Here is a 15655-nt window from a genome sequence, read left to right on the forward strand (position 1 = left end):
ACCGTCTGCCTGGTGGGGGTGCTGTCCTCCCACCTGTGCACACGTGAGCATCGTGCATGTGATCCCCCTTGCAGTGCAAGGGTCACTGATTGATGGGTGTGCAGACCAGCAGCTTCACAAATGTCTGCTGCAAGGGGAATTGTCAGAGTCCAATGTGTGCCTCTACAATAATACGGGAAATACAATTCTTGAAATGATTACACTGTCTTAGGAGAGCTTGGGCAGAGTCTACACTGAGGTTTTTAAGCAAAGGGCAGGAGGCTACCTTTGTCTCCGTGTCTGAGCTCATGCTGATCCATCCCAAAGCTGGTGAGGGGAATGTGTATAAAAATTTCACTGTGGTAGCAACTCACACCCATCTACCTGGGACCTGTGCTGTGCTCACAGGGCTTGAGGTGCAGAACCACCGCCAGCAGCACCAAAGCAGCCTCAGGTGTGGCCACTCGGAGGCCCAAGGGCTTGGGTGAGCAGCCCTTTCCCTGGGTGAAGAGCCCAGGGGCGCCGTGTGCATGGTGTAGATTGGGGTGGCTCCCCGGCCTGCGCTCTCAGGTGGGGATGGGGTCTGGACACAGGAACTTGGGCAGGCCCAGAACTGGGAGCTGCCGCCTGCATCTGTGAGGCAAGGCTCAGTCGTGGTTCTCACTTGTGAGGTCACCAGGACCACAAGGCCAGGACTGTGACAGTTCATGCTGTCTGTTTAGCAGACAGCGCTTCACGGAATGTGTGTGGTGACCTGGCCACACAGGAGTGTGGGGTTCACACACTACCATTCTTGTGCTTGACCTGGTGGCCAGCAGTCTTTATCCCTTAAAAGAGCCTTGTGTTACATTTTTACGAGATGTAAACATTTTATTCCAACCTGTGTAATTGGGGTCTCCTCCTCCTCGAACTGTCCCCTTGATTGGCTGGGGTCACATGGTGAGGGTCCTGGGTGACCACGCCCAGCCTTGGCCACGAGTCCACACGGTGGAAAAGCTTCGGCTCCTGTGGTCAGCACACACGAGACTTGGTTGCGCCTGCTGGGTGTGGAACTGGGGTGCACCGTTGCCATGCCTGCAGCTCACGAAGCTCCTGCCTCCTGCTGGCCTGGGATGCACTGAGGATGGAGGGAACAAGTGGCTTCTGAGAAAAACATGAATTGTTCTTAGTGCAATTAAAAGAAGATTCCAGAGAAATGGCATTTTAAGACATGGAGGCAGGTCGATTCCCCACCCAGGCCCATCAGTGACAGTATGTGGCAAAGCAGTTCTTTCAATGTCGGTCGAACTTAGCAACCTAAGGAAAGTGGATCGCTCCACTGGCCACTGCCTCTTTCCTACTGGATCCCATCCATCACTGGGCACTTGTGCGCACCAGATAACTGGTGACCTGGAAAGCCCTCTTTCATTCAGCAGCCGTTTCTGGAGCCCACCAGGGTCCAGGTGATGGAGTTTGGCGAGGAACCCCTTGCTCACGATAGCTGGGGCAGACAATAGCAAATGAGCAAGCAAGCACCATCAAGGCAGGCAATACTGAGCACTACGAGGAAAGAGAAAGTGGGCAATGCACCGGTGTGTTGGGTGTTGACCCCTAGAAGAGGTGTTCAGAAAACTGCTCTGAAGGGGCAGCATTTGGGCAGAAGTCCAAACAAACTGCCCAATGGCAGAAAAGAGAATACTTGTGGTCCCAGAAGTGGAGCAAGCTTTCTGAGTTTAGAGAGCAGCAAGAAGCCAGTATCCCTGGAATCGGGGAGCTGGTGCAGGATTTGTGCACCCACAAACACATTCTAGGCACAAACCAGAAACCCTCCATGTGAAAGCAGAGACCTTAGAGATCCTGAGGGTTTCTGCTGAGCCCTGGAGTCCAGTCATGCTGTTTTGATGGCAGAATGGATGAGAGGAGGTAAGGCCCAGGGCCAGATCTAATAGGAGACCCCTATATAGAGCTGGGACCCTAAATAAATCTTTCTCAAAGGAACAGCGCAAGACTCTTAATCTCCCCTGAAGTGGCCTGAATTAATACTAACTGTATGATCCCCAAAACTCCTAAAGTGGAAAATTCGATTGACTTGGCCTTGACCAGTGGTATTCCCAGACAAGGGGCAGAAGATGCAGGGTGCAGCACACCAACATGGCACAAGTATACATATGTAACAAACCTGCACGTTATGCACATGTACCCTAGAACTTAAAGTATAATAATAATAAAAAATAATAAAAAAAGATGCAAATATAAAACCTCTCTGGAAGAATGTAGGCTATGAGTACATTTTTGAAAAGGGCTAGAAATTATCAAGAAGAGATTTGAAAAAAATAGAGCCCCTAAAAATGTAAGAAGTGAAATTAGAAGCTCAATGGATAGCTTAGACACTGCTGAAGAGAGAGTTAGAAAACTGGAAGATCTGAAAAAATTATCTGGAGAACTGGAAAATACGAAAGCAACATCAAGAGACATTGAAGAATGTCTAACGTTTGGGTAATTGGGGTCTCGGAACGAAATGAAATGATGCAGATACTCCATACTGACATGCAACAGTCCCCAGATACAGAAGCCTAACAGTCTCACACATTTAGACTTGCCACAGTGAAACTGCAGAACTGTAAGAAGGACAGAGTGATGTAAATGACTACCAGTTTCCCAGCAGCAGCCCTGGAGTTGAGGAAGGAGTAGACCAAGATCTTCATTATGCTGAGAGAAAATAGCTGTTAAGTTGCTTGAACTGTGCCCATAGCATAGCATTAAAGAAGAGAACAAAATTAAGTCATTTAGATAAAAATATGCTGTTCTAATGCATGTTTGGTTTTTTAATCTTGGCTTAATATTTGGGGTCATTTGTTGTGAGAGCTGTCCTGTGTATTGCAGGTTATTCAGCAACATCCCAGATGGCAGTAGCCATCCCCCTACCCAGCTGTGACAAAAGGAAAAAGAAAATGTCTCCAGAGATTGCCAAATATCTTCTGGGCGTGAATTCATCCCTTGTTGAGAACTACTGCTTTAGTGGATAAACTTTAGGCAGGAGGGAAATGATCACAGTTGGAGAGTTGGAGGAATGTGGAGCAAGGAAAGCAATAAACTGTGACCATAAAAACAGAAAGATGGCTGATATATGGATTTTTTTAAAGCATATAGAATTGCTTAAAATGGACAACAGCAGCATATAAATCAGCAGCAGAGTTGGTGGCTGAATTTAGAGCATCTTAAGTCTTTATGTTCTCCTGGAACAGAGTGCAGATAATTCAGTTATCAGCTTGGCTAAGTGCATGTTGAAGTTTTTAGAGTCACGAACAGTTAATATATGGGGAAGATAACTTCTGTACTACTAGTAGGAGAGAAATGGAACAAGAATAAAAAATACACTATCAAAATTGCAAGAATGGCAAGAGGAAAAGGCAGAACAAGCTGCAAAAACAAAAAACAAAACAAAAAAAACCACACAAGAAATAAATATTTTAGGGCACAATAAATGTAAATGGATTAAAACCCCTATGTTAATGACAACGTTCTCCAGTCAAAGGAAGGCAAATTCTTAGGAATAGATATATACTATATGATGATTAAAGGCTCAGTGCAACAGGAAGATGATAGAACTTTCCTACATTTGTAACCCAGTCTCAGAAGATATTAAAGCAAACATTGAAGAAGAAATTGATCATCTACTACCACAGTGTATTTTATTGAATTGATACCTTTCAATAAAGTGTCATAAGGCATGGTTGAAGAAGAGCTCGACCCAGTGGACAGTTACAGAACCCAAGTGTGTGTGTGTGTACACACAAATTTTAAAAAGATGTTTTTAAGAACATCTCTTTAAAAGAAATAATGAAAATTATATATAATGAAAGATAAAATAATCACAACAGATAGAATTCACCTAAAGTGGTGCTTAAGTGATTCTGAAGTCTTGAATTATACATTAGAGAAGAAAGGCGGGAAATTAATGAGCTGAACATAAGCAGAAGACTAACTGTAAAGAAAATTAGAATAAGAGCAGAATGTAGAGGAAATTAAGCATAATAAAGGCACAAACTCAGATGGTGCTTCGGTGAAAAGACCCACCTGGGAGCAGCTGCCCTGGGTCCGTCAGCTGAAGTGAAGGAAGTCCTGGCCCTCCTGCAAGTGCAGCGACCTCAGGTTGTCCTCAAAGGCGCCCCCTGTGAGGTCCTGTCGGGAGCAGCAGATACAGCTCAGTTCCATCTCTCCTGGCTCCAGGAGGCCACTGGGGAGCCTCCTCCAGGGCCAGGGGTTGGGGGTGGCCTGTGTCTACCTGTCAAGTGGTCTACTATGAACTTCTGCCCCTCTGCTCATAGCGGAGAGGCTGGAAGGAGACAAGGGCCAGAGAGGACAGCAGCCAGCACTGCTTGTACCACAGGCCCTGGTGGTCACCAGAGGAGAGGCCCCTGCCTTCTGGCCTTGCCTCTCTGCAGAAGGTGGCTGACTCTCCCTGGGGGCACTCGGAACGGAATGAGACTAACGGGCAATGCCGGTGCTGTTCGACCAGGGCAGACCCACCTTCCCTCCACACACCCACCCCTCTGCAGAGGCCAGGAGTGGGAGGAGGCCCCTCAGACAGAAACTGCATCTCAGAACCATCAAAGCTGGCCCTGTCTGATCCCCTCTGGCCTCTCTCATCCCCACCCCTGCAGTGGAGTGAGGGCCGTGACCCCGCGTCCCTGGATGCTTTATCTCGCCCTGTGTGCCGACTGTGGCCAGGTCGCCTACTCTCCTGCATGGGGCCACAGCAGGCGTCCAGAAATGCCTTTCAGACATTCCCGGCACCCCAGCACCTCCTGAAGAAGCTCCTGAAGACACATCCCGGCAGAGTGGTGGGCCCAAGTTTCTGGCCTCTGGCGGGACACAGAAGGGACCGCACTCCCGTCACGGTCCTCAGTCCTTGGGCCCAGCAGGAGGAATCGGAGCCTGGCCGTGCCCCTACCCCCACCACGTCAGAACCCATCACACGTCACTCAAATGATGCTGTCACTTGAATGAAAGCCATCCTGCCTGGAAAACATTTACACACGCTCTGCCGCTACCTGTCCTTCCTCCCTTGTCTCTCTCTTCTAGAGTTTGCAAAGGAAACACACCGGAGTTCAGGGACCAGGCCAGCCCAGTGCGTGCTGACACCGTCTTAAACAAGACTGTTGAAAGTAGATGCTTCTGTAAAGCAACATGTTCCACGAGAAGAATGAAAAAGCATACCACAAAACGGAGGAAGACATTTGCAAAACATTAAACCAACAAAGGTGAGCAGCCAGAGGCATAGAGGACTCCTACAGGTCAGGAGAGGCGCAGCGTGCAGTAGGCCGGTGGGGAACCCTGATGAGAAACACCACCAGAGGGGAAAGAGCTCCAGCATCCAGCGGACACGGGGTTGATGCTCAGACTCACACCTGAAACCACCATGAGAACACATTCCCCAAACTGCCGGTGACCAAGTGCCCAGCCCAGCGCGAGGGAGCTGTGCAGCCAGGCCCTCTGGCTCCGGGTGTGCAGCCTCTTGGTGGGTATCATCCAGAGAAGCTGAGGACGCAGCCACACCCACGACCCGCCTTCCACTCCCAGGATGAGACCCGAAGCCGGGCCTCTCACGCAGGAGGACACAGTGTCCTTGAACCACTGCCCACAGGCCTGGGTCCTGGCGTGGCCTCCGGGTGGGGTGGCGTTTGCACATGGGACATGGATCAAGTCCACGCCACACACAGCGGATACGCACACACCCCAAACACGTGGAGTGAACACCAGATGCAGGAACACAGATACTGGATTCTGCTCACGTGAACTACAAAAACAGGGTAAATTAGACTATGGTTTAGGGATGTGTTCACACGCACACCATGAGGGTTGGCCCTGCCAGGTGCCAAAGGCATGTTCACAGCCAACATAGAAAGATGGCATTGCATTCCTGGAAAAGCAGGATATAAACGATGTTGGGACAATCAGGTATCCAAATGGAAAGAAAAATTTGCATCTGTAATCTCTTTACCAAAAGAAATTCCAGTTGTATCAAAGATGTAATTAAAAAATAGAAATCCCAGAAGCAAAATTGGACAATGTTGTTTTTTGAATTTCACAACCAGGAGTCTTTGTCTCAGAATGAATCAGACTCCATAAATGAAGGTCATTTAATTTGATGATATCACAATGGCATAAATATAAAAATGTCAAATGGCAGAAAAATTCGCAGCACGTCAGAGGGTTTTCCTCATGAAAATACTGACCAATGGAAAAATGGGCTAATGAAAAGAATAATTTACTAAAAGGGAAATAAAGCAGTTCATAAATATGTGAGAAGATGCTTTCCCTCCCTGTAAGGGCACGAGGCAGGTGCTCCATCGCTGGTGGGGGCGGGTTGGCACAGCCGCTGCAGGTGGTGAACAGCAAGAGTGGGGCTGAATGTGTGTGCTCTTTGACTAGAAATTTTTAGAATTTATTCCACATAGAGCCACTTGAGTGAAATTATGTATATATACAAATACTACAGCAGCATGTTAAACACTGAATGATTAAAAATGGCCAAAATGGGCCGGGCGCGGTGGCTCAAGCCTGTAATCCCAGCACTTTGGGAGGCCGAGACGGGCGGATCACGAGGTCAGGAGATCGAGACCATCCTGGCTAACACGGTGAAACCCCATCTCTACTAAAAAATACAAAAAAAAAAAAAACTAGCCGGGCGAGGTGGCGGCGCCTGTAGTCCCAGCTACTCGGGAGGCTGAGGCAGGAGAATGGCGTGAACCCGGGAGGCGGAGCTTGCAGTGAGCCGAGATCCGGCCACTGCACTCCAGCCTGGGCGACAGAGCAAGACTCCGTCTCAAAAAAAAAAAAAAAAAACCTTGTGGACCAACCTCTGCTAGCTTCAAACTTCTGTTCACAGCTTCCTCACATCATTCAGCCTTCACAGAATTGAAGGGAGTCAGGACCTCGCTCTATTTTAGGCTTTGGCTTAAGGGAATGTTATGGCTGGTTTGATCTGTCAGACCACTAACACTTTCTCCCTATTTGCAAAAGGCTGTTTCACTATCATTTGTGTGTTCACTGGAGGACCACTTTTAATTTCCTTAAATAACTTTTCCTTTGCATTCACAACTTGGCTAACTGTTAGGCTGAAAGCTGGGCCTCTCCTGCCAGTCTTGGCTTTCAACGTGCCTTCCTCACTAAGCTTAAACATTTCTAGCTTTTGATTTAATGTGAGAGACTTGCAACTCTTCCTTTCACTTGAACACTTAGAGGCCCCTGTGGGGTTATTAGTTGACCTAATTTCAATGTTGTGGCTCAGGGAATAGGGAGGCCTGAAGAGTGGTGGGGTGGGGGCTGGGGAGCGGGGAGGGACAGCCAACCAGCAGAGCCGTCAGAACATTCACATTTATCAATCAAGTTCACCGTTTCTTATGGGCGCCCCGAGCTAGTCGTGACACTACAGGTCACCATAACACATACAATAACAGTTTGAGGTATTGCGAGAATTACCACAAGGAGACGTGGAGACGTGGAGTGGGCGTGCTGCTGGAAGAGTGGCACTGACACGGTTGCTCTAGTGGGGCTGCCACACGCCTGTAATTTATAAAACGCACAATGAAGTGCAATAAAATGAGATGCGCCAGTAATTGCCGAAGAGCTGTGCCCATGAGGCTCTGTTCACGTTCTGCTGCCTGGACTTGCATTAGTTGTGTGACAACTCACCACAGGCCGGGCAGTACAGACCAACACATGCTGGCCTCACGGCTTCTGCAGGGCGGGAACCGTGACCCGCCCTGGTGTGACGTGCTTCTAGCTCTCACGGGTGCCCGTGTCTGTGTGTTCCCCAGAACCTCCCAACAGTACCGCTCGGGGCCTGGCTCACTCTATCAACCACTCACCCTTTGGTTATTTATCAAGAAAATGCAAAGCAAAAAAAAAAAGCAGGGGTTGCAATCCTAGTCTCTGATAAGACAGACTTTAAACTAATGAAGATCAAAAAAGACAAACAAGGGCATTACCTAATGGTAAAGGGATCAATGCAACAAGAAGAGCTAACTATCCTAAATATACATGCACCCAATACAGGAGCACCCAGAGTCATAAAACAAGTCCTTAGAGACCTACAAAGAGACTTAGACGCCCATACAATAATAATGGGAGACTTTAACACCCCACTGTCAATATTAGATCAATGAGGCAGAAAATTAACAAGGATACTCAGGACTTCAACTCAGCTCAGACCAAGCGGACCTAATAGACGTCTACAGAACTCTCCACCCTAAATCAACAGAATATACATTCTTCTCAGCACCACATCGCACTTACTCTAAAATTGACCACATAATTGGAAGTGAAATACTCCTCAGCAAATGCAAAAAGAATGGAAATCCTAATAGTCTTTCAGAACACAGTGCAATCGAATTAGAGCTCAGGATTAAGAAACCCAAAACTGCACAACTACATGGAAACTGAACAACCTGCTCCTGAATGACTACTGGGTAAATAACAAAATTAAGGCAGAAATAACGAAGTTCTTTGAAACCAATGAGAACAGAGCGACAACGTACCGGAATCCCTGGCACACAGCTAAAGCAGTGTTAAGAGGGAAATTTATAGCACTAAATGCCCACATCAGAAAGCAGGAAAGATCTAAAATCGACACCCTAACATCACAATTAAAAGAACTAGACAAGCAAGAGCAAACAAATTCAAAAGCTAGCAAAAGACAAGCAAGATCAGAGCAGAACTGAAGGAGATAGAATCACAAAAAACCCTCCAAAAAATCAATGACTCCAGGGGCTGGTTTTTTGAAAAGATTAACAAAATAGACAGCTAGCCAGGCAAAGAAAAGAAGAACCAAGTAGACACAATAAAAATCGATAAAGGGGCTATCACCACTGATCCCACAGAAATATAAACTACCATCAGAGAATACTATAAACACTTCTACGCAAATAAACTAGAAAATCTAGATGAAATGAATAAATTTCTGGACACATACACCCTCCCAAGACTAAACCAGGAAGAAGTCGAATCCCTGAAAAGACCAATAATAAGTTCTGAAATTGAGGCAATAATTAATACCCTACCAACCAAGAAAAGTCCAGGACCAGATGGATTTACAGCCGAATTCTACCCGAGGTACAAAGAGGAGCTGGTACCATTCATTCTGAAACTTCCAAACAATAGAAAAAGAGGGAGTGTCCTGTAACTCATTTTATGAGGCCAGCATCATTCTGATTCCAAAACCTGGCAGAGACACAACAAGAAAAGAAAATTTCAGGCCAATACCCCTGATGAACATTAATGTGAAAATCATCAATAAAATACTGGCAAACTGAATCCGGCAGCACATCAAAAAGCTTCTCCACCATGATCAAGTCAGCTTCATCCCTGGGATGCAAGGCTGGTTCATCATATGCAAATCAATAAACGTAATCCATCACATAAACAGAACCAAAGAAAAAGCCACATGAATATCTCAATAGATGCCAAAAAGGCCTTCAATAAAATTCAACACCTCTTAGTGCTAAAAATTCCCAATAAACTAGGTATTGATGGAACGTATCTCAAAATAATAGCTATTTATGAAAAACCCATAGCCAGTATCATATGGGCAAAAGCTAGAAGCATTCCCTTTGAAAACTGGCACAAGAAAAGGATGGCCTCTCTTACCACTCCTATTCAACATAGTATTGGAAGTTCCTGCCAGGGCAATCAGGCAAGAGAAAGAAATAACAGAGTATTCAGATAGGAAGAGAGGAAGGCAAATTGTCTCTGTTTGCAGATAACATGATTGTATATTTAGAAAACCCCATTGTCTCAGCCCAAACACTCCTGAAGCTGATAAGCAACTTCAACAAAGTCTCAGGATGCAAAACCAATGTGCAAAAATCACGAGCATTCCTATATACCAGTAATAGACAAGCAGAGAGCAAAATCATGAGTGAACTCTCACAATTGCTACAAAGAAAATAAAATACCTGCTGGGCGCAGTGGCTCACGCCTGTAATCCCAGCACTTTGGGAGGTCGAGGCAGGCGGATCACGAGGTCAGGAGATCAAGACCATCCTGGCTAACACAGTGAAACCCTGTCTCTACTGAAAATACAAAAAAATTAGCTGGGCGTGGTGGCGGGCGCCTGTAGTCCCAGCTTCTAGGGAGGCTGAGGCAGGAGAATGGCGTGAACCTGGGAGGCGGTGGAACTTGCAGTGACTGGAGATCGCGCCACTGCACTCCAGCCTGGGCAACAGAGCGAGACTCCATCTCAAAAAAAAAAAAAAGAAAAAGAAAAGAAAATACCTAGGAATACAACTTACAGGAGACATGAAGGACCTCTTCAAGGAAAACTACAAACCACTGCTCAAGGAAATAGGACACAAACAAATGGGGGAAAAAAAAATTCCGTGCTTGTGGATAGGAAGAATCAATATCATAAAAATGGCCATAAAATAATTTATAGATTCAATCCCGTTCCCATCAAGCTACCCTGGTTCTTCACAGAAGCAGAAAAAACTACTTTAAATTTCATATGAAACCAAAAAAAGAGCCCATACAGCCAAGACAATCCTAGGCAAAAAGAACAAATTTGGAGGCATCACGCTACCTGACTTCAAACTATACTGCAAGTCTACAGTAACCAAAACAGCATGGCATGGGTACCGAGAGATATATAGACCAATGGAACAAAACAGAGGCCTCAGAAATAACACCACACGACTACAACCATCTGATCTTTGACAAACCTAACAAAAACAAGCAATGGGGAAAGGATTCCCTATTTAGTAAATGGTGCTGGCAAAACTGGCTAGCCATATGCAGAAAACAGAAACTAGACCCCTTCCTTACACCTTATGCAAAAATTAACTCAAGATGGATTAAAGACTTAAACCTAAAACCATAAATACCCTACATGAAAACCTAGGCAATACCATTCAGGACATAGGCATGGGCAAAGACTTCATGACTAAAACAACAAAAGCAATTGCAACAAAAGCCAAAATTGACAAATGGGATCTAATTAAACTAAAGAGCTTCTGCTCAGCAACAGAAACTATCATCAGAGTGACAGGAATGGAATGGGAGACAATTTGTGCAATCTATCCATCTGACAAAGGTCTAATATACAGAATCTACAAGGAACTTAAATTTACAAGAAAAAAATAACCTCATCCAAAAGTGGGCAAAGGACATGAACAGACACTTCTCAAAAGAAGACATGTGTTCAAGAAACATGAAAAAAAGCTCATCACTGTTCGTTAGAGAAATGCAAATCAAAACCACAATGCGATATCACTGGTCGTTAGAGAAATGCAAATCAAAACCATGATGAGACACCATCTCACGCCAGTCAGAATGGCGATTTTTAAAAAATAAAGAACAGATGCTGGTGAGGCTGTGGAGAAGTAGGAACGCTTTTACACTGTTGGTGGGAATGTAAATTGGTTCAACCATTGTGGAAGACAATGTCGATTCCTCAAGGATCTAGAACCAGAAATGCCATTTGACCCAGCAATACCATTATTGGTATATACCCAAAAGAACACAAATCATTCTATTATAAAGATATGTGCATGTGTACATTTACTGCAGCACTATTCACAATAGCAAAGACATGGAATCAACCCAAACGCCCATCCATGATACAATGGATAAAGAAAATATGGCACATATATACCACGAAATACTATGCAGCCATAAAAAGGAATGAGTTCATGTCCTTTGCAGGGACATGGATGAAGCTGGAAACCATCATCCTCAGCAAACTAACACAGCAACAGAAAACCAAACACTGCATGTTCTCACTCGTAAGTGGGAACTGAACAATGAGAACACATGGACATGGGGATATCACATGACGGGACCTGTTGGAGGGTGGGGGGCAAGGGGAGGGAGAGCATTAGGACAAACACCTAATGCAGGCGGGGCTTAAAACCTACATGGCAGGTTGACAGGTGCAGCAAACCACCCTGGCACAACGTGGTAAACCTATGTAACAAACCTGCATGTTCAGCACATGTATCCCAGAACTTAAAAGTAAAATGTTTAAAAAACTACTCACCTCAGCCCCCTGCAGCCAACTGGACTCCCCACGCTTGGGGAAAAAGGCTGCATTTGGAGCCCGAGGTGCCTGTCACCTGCCCACCCCAGGCAAGGGTCATTCGCACTTAGGGGCTTCGGACATCCCCCGTGCGGCCACCTCAGTCCACGGGAGCTGAAGGTCCTGGCCTTGGCCCCTCAGACATGGCACCGTAGGGTCTCGTGCTTTGCAAGTTTCTAACAGATGTTGGTTTTACAGGTATTTAAAGACAGAAGAGAGACCGGAATCCATCCCCTTCATACCCGGGCAGACCACCCTCCAGCTGCCTCCTGACCCCAGGGCAGCGGCCACCACCTCACAGCCCGGTCTGTGGTGCCGTTGTGGACAGCTGTGGCACCTGTCCCCATGCCCACCATCGGCTGGGTTCTCATCCCAGGCCACACAGGCATTGCATGGCAGGGCAGGCTGTCCACGTGGCAGAGCCCGAGACCCGCAAGCCCCCCATGGCCAAGGGCCCCACACTCACCAGCTTCACGCAGATGACGAAGGGTGGCCGGGCGGCTCGGAAGTGCAGGATGGGGATTCGGGGCTTGGGTCTTTCCTGAGAGTGAGAGTGGCCATCAGTCCTGCCCGGGCTTGGCTCTTCCCAGGAGAGACGCCCTCAGGGTGCACGCAGCCACTGAGTTGCCTCACACAGGAGTCAGGGCTTGGGCGGCAGCCACTCAGGGCAGGACCCCAACCCCCACCACCCTGCTTGACACCTGACTGCAGAACGGACCAGGGTGGGCTACCCCAAGGCCCAGACCCACGAGGGACAGCAGGGTTCTCCCCCAGGGGATGGGGGCTGGGCTCCCTGCAGGCCCCGAGGAGCCAGCACAGCCCAGGTGGACTCTGCCAAGGGGGAAGGCTCTGGGCAGCTGTCCCTCAGCCCTGGAGCAGGTGGGTGACCCCGAGGGTGATGCCGTGCGGCCCTGCACACCTGAGAGTCCTCGTGGCAATAGAAGCCTTTCCTGATCTTGTTCTCGTCCACGTCACAGAATGCCACCACCTGGGACAAGCACAGAAGGGCGGCTCTGGACAGGCCGAGGCTGGGGCCTGTGCTGTGGGACAGTATGGGGGCGGGGCAGGCAGTGTTGGAGGGTGGCAGGGTGCCCACCTTGCGCTGGCTGGCGGCGGTCAAGCTGCGGTACAGCCGGCGCCCCTGCTTGCCGGCGTTCCAGATGGTGAAGGCTGCCCAGCGGGGAAGGGCCTGCTCTTCCAGGAAGCGGACGCGGTGGGTCCAGATGGTCGTCCTGCAGTGGAGAAGAGGGTGACAGGCAGGCCGGGGGCCCCAGAGATGCACACAGATGCCAACACACAGGGGCATGATGTGTGCTCTGCTCACGCCGCCAGTGGGGTGGACACCGGGCCCAGTGCCTAAGAGAGACTGGCTGTCCTACAGTCAGGCCACCTGCCCCAGCTGGATGTAGCCACAGGCCTAGGTGGGGACTCGCCCCTTCCATCAGACCCCAACAGGTGGGGACAGACGAGAAGCTGTCACTTAAGAATCCAGAAGGTTCTGGAAGGCAGAATTTCTGTAGGACGCAGAGGACTGGACTTGACCCAAGTCAGTTTCCCAGAGAAACCTTTGTCCATAAGGGCACATGCGACCATCCCATAAAATCACAGCACTCAGACTTAGACATGATCTTTTGCCTCAGGGTCACCGCCCCGAACCCTGTCACTCCCCTGGGATACTGGTCTCTGTTCTTTCTGCCTCTGCTGTGACAAGCAGAGCCCAGGCTGCTGTCCCGGGAGCAGGCTCCTTCCTAGGACCTGCTGCTCTGCCCCATCACTGCCTGGGCCCTTCCCATCCCAACCTCTCTCCTCCCGCCCCAGCCCCTCCCCACATGCCCCCATCGCTGTCAGCTGCCTGCCTGTGGGCACCTCTCCCTTGAGCCTGCTCCTGGGGCTGCCCGGGCCGACCCTGTCTCAAAGGCCCAGGAGCTGGAGGGGCTCGGGAATGCAGAGGCCAACGGGGCCAGAACGGCCTGGGGGGTGTCCCAGATGCCGTCCTCCCCAGCTGCTGCGAGGCAGCCACGCTGAATCCCTGTGCCCGGCAGACCCTGCCCTGGCCGAGTCCTGGGATGCCCTCTGCTCTCTGTCAAGGGAGCTGTGTCCGTGGGAGCCTCCCCCGGGACGGGGTCTGGGCCCTGCCTCCCTGGGTCTCGGACACAACGCTGGCTGGCGACGGGCCTCCCCTGAGCGGGGCCCTTGTGGGCTCAGCCTCGGGATCGGGGCAGGATTCGTCCATTCTACGATTCTGCTGCTGCCTCCAGCTCCCAGGATAAACTGTGGACTCCTCCCCAACCCTGTGGCACCCCGTTTGCAGCAGAACCCCCACAGGCAATGGGATGGGGGGACATGGGGTCCCCTCTGTCAGCTCAGGGAGCTGCAGGGCTTAGGCATGGTCAGGGATGTCCTCCTGGAGTCCACCTTTTCCTCCCCACCCTCTGCAGCCACCTCAGTAGTCCCAACCCCGCCTGGGACACAGGGAGATGCGTGTCCCAGTCAGTGACTTGAGGACACTGAAGCATGTGTGGGGGGCGCACACTGTGTGGGGTGTACGGGGTGTGTGCACAGTGTGTGGGGTGTACGGGGTGTGCGCACAGTGTGTGGGGTGTACGGGGTGTGCACAGTGTGTGGGGCATACGGGGTGTGTGCACCGTGTGTGGGGTGTACGGGGTGTGTGCACACTGTGCATGCATGTGTAGTGAGTGCATGCGTGTGTAGTGAGTGCATGTGTGTGTACATGAGCACATGTGTACAGTGTGTGCAGGTGGTCAGAGTACATGCCTGTATGTACTGTGTGGATGTGTGTACATGCATGTGTACATGTGTGCACAGTGAGGGCCTGTGTATGCAGTATGAGTACATGTATGCAGTGAGCACACATGCCTGTGTGTACTGTGTGGCTGTGTGCATGTGCAGTGTGTGTGTGTGTGAGTGGGCATCAACCTGGGCGAGCACAGCTCCTGCAGACGACTGCGGGGACTCGCCCACCAGGTGACACAGCCTCGCCGGGTTTTGCCATCTTGTCCGCAGCAGCCCCGGTCTGCTGGGTGTCTCTGGGGAGACGAGCCTGATCCTCATCCACCGACATCAGCTCAGGGGCCCCATGGGGTTCATGAGAGAGGAAAGCAGTCAGGTTCCAGAAGGAAGCAGCCGGCCTCTGCGGCCATGGGTGGCACGCGAGGTTGGCGCAGCCTCTGACACCGGCCTCCTTGACGGCCCCTTGTCTCCTGGGCTTTCCTAGGGGTCTCTGGTCTGAAAAGGTTGGCCCATCATAGGAAGATAAAATTTAGAAGCAGCCATGATGAAACATCTGTATTTGGTTCATCTTCATTTTTCACATTTAAAAAAGTTCTTATTTAATCAGGGAGAACAGGCTCCCCAGCGCCCCCTGTGCCTTTCTTTCTACATCCTCAGAGGAAGCTGTGGCCCCGCCTTAGCACCGGGAAAGGTGGAAACTCAGTTTTTCCCATAAGCACAAGTCAGCATTTCTGGAACACGTCACAGCACGAGGAGGCAGCCACGGTGCCAGTGGGCATGAGAAGGAAGAGGAGTGTGGACGGGGGAGAAGGAAGAGGAGTGTGGACGGGGGAGAAGGAAGAGGAGTGTGGACGGGGGAGAAGGAAGAGG

At 49.4% G+C, this 15655-nt stretch overlaps 1 protein-coding gene across 1 annotated transcript in view; it reads right to left on the bottom strand.

The window, feature by feature from the left end:
• Nucleotides 1-828: 828 nt before the first annotated feature.
• The window catches only part of B3GNTL1 (UDP-GlcNAc:betaGal beta-1,3-N-acetylglucosaminyltransferase-like 1), a 121806-nt gene continuing 106979 nt past the window's right edge, over nucleotides 829-15655 (bottom strand). The window contains exons 8-12 of the mRNA XM_011928748.1: nucleotides 13131-13266; nucleotides 12954-13022; nucleotides 12501-12575; nucleotides 4036-4140; nucleotides 829-1096 (exon numbers count right to left, since the gene is read on the bottom strand). Coding sequence (XP_011784138.1) covers nucleotides 4060-4140; nucleotides 12501-12575; nucleotides 12954-13022; nucleotides 13131-13266 — 361 coding nt within the window. The 3' untranslated portion in view covers nucleotides 829-1096; nucleotides 4036-4059. The remainder of the gene's footprint in view (nucleotides 1097-4035; nucleotides 4141-12500; nucleotides 12576-12953; nucleotides 13023-13130; nucleotides 13267-15655) is intronic.

This window comes from Colobus angolensis, unplaced genomic scaffold, assembly GCF_000951035.1.
Source record: "Colobus angolensis palliatus isolate OR3802 unplaced genomic scaffold, Cang.pa_1.0 Scaffold1, whole genome shotgun sequence".
NCBI lineage: Eukaryota > Metazoa > Chordata > Mammalia > Primates > Cercopithecidae > Colobus > Colobus angolensis.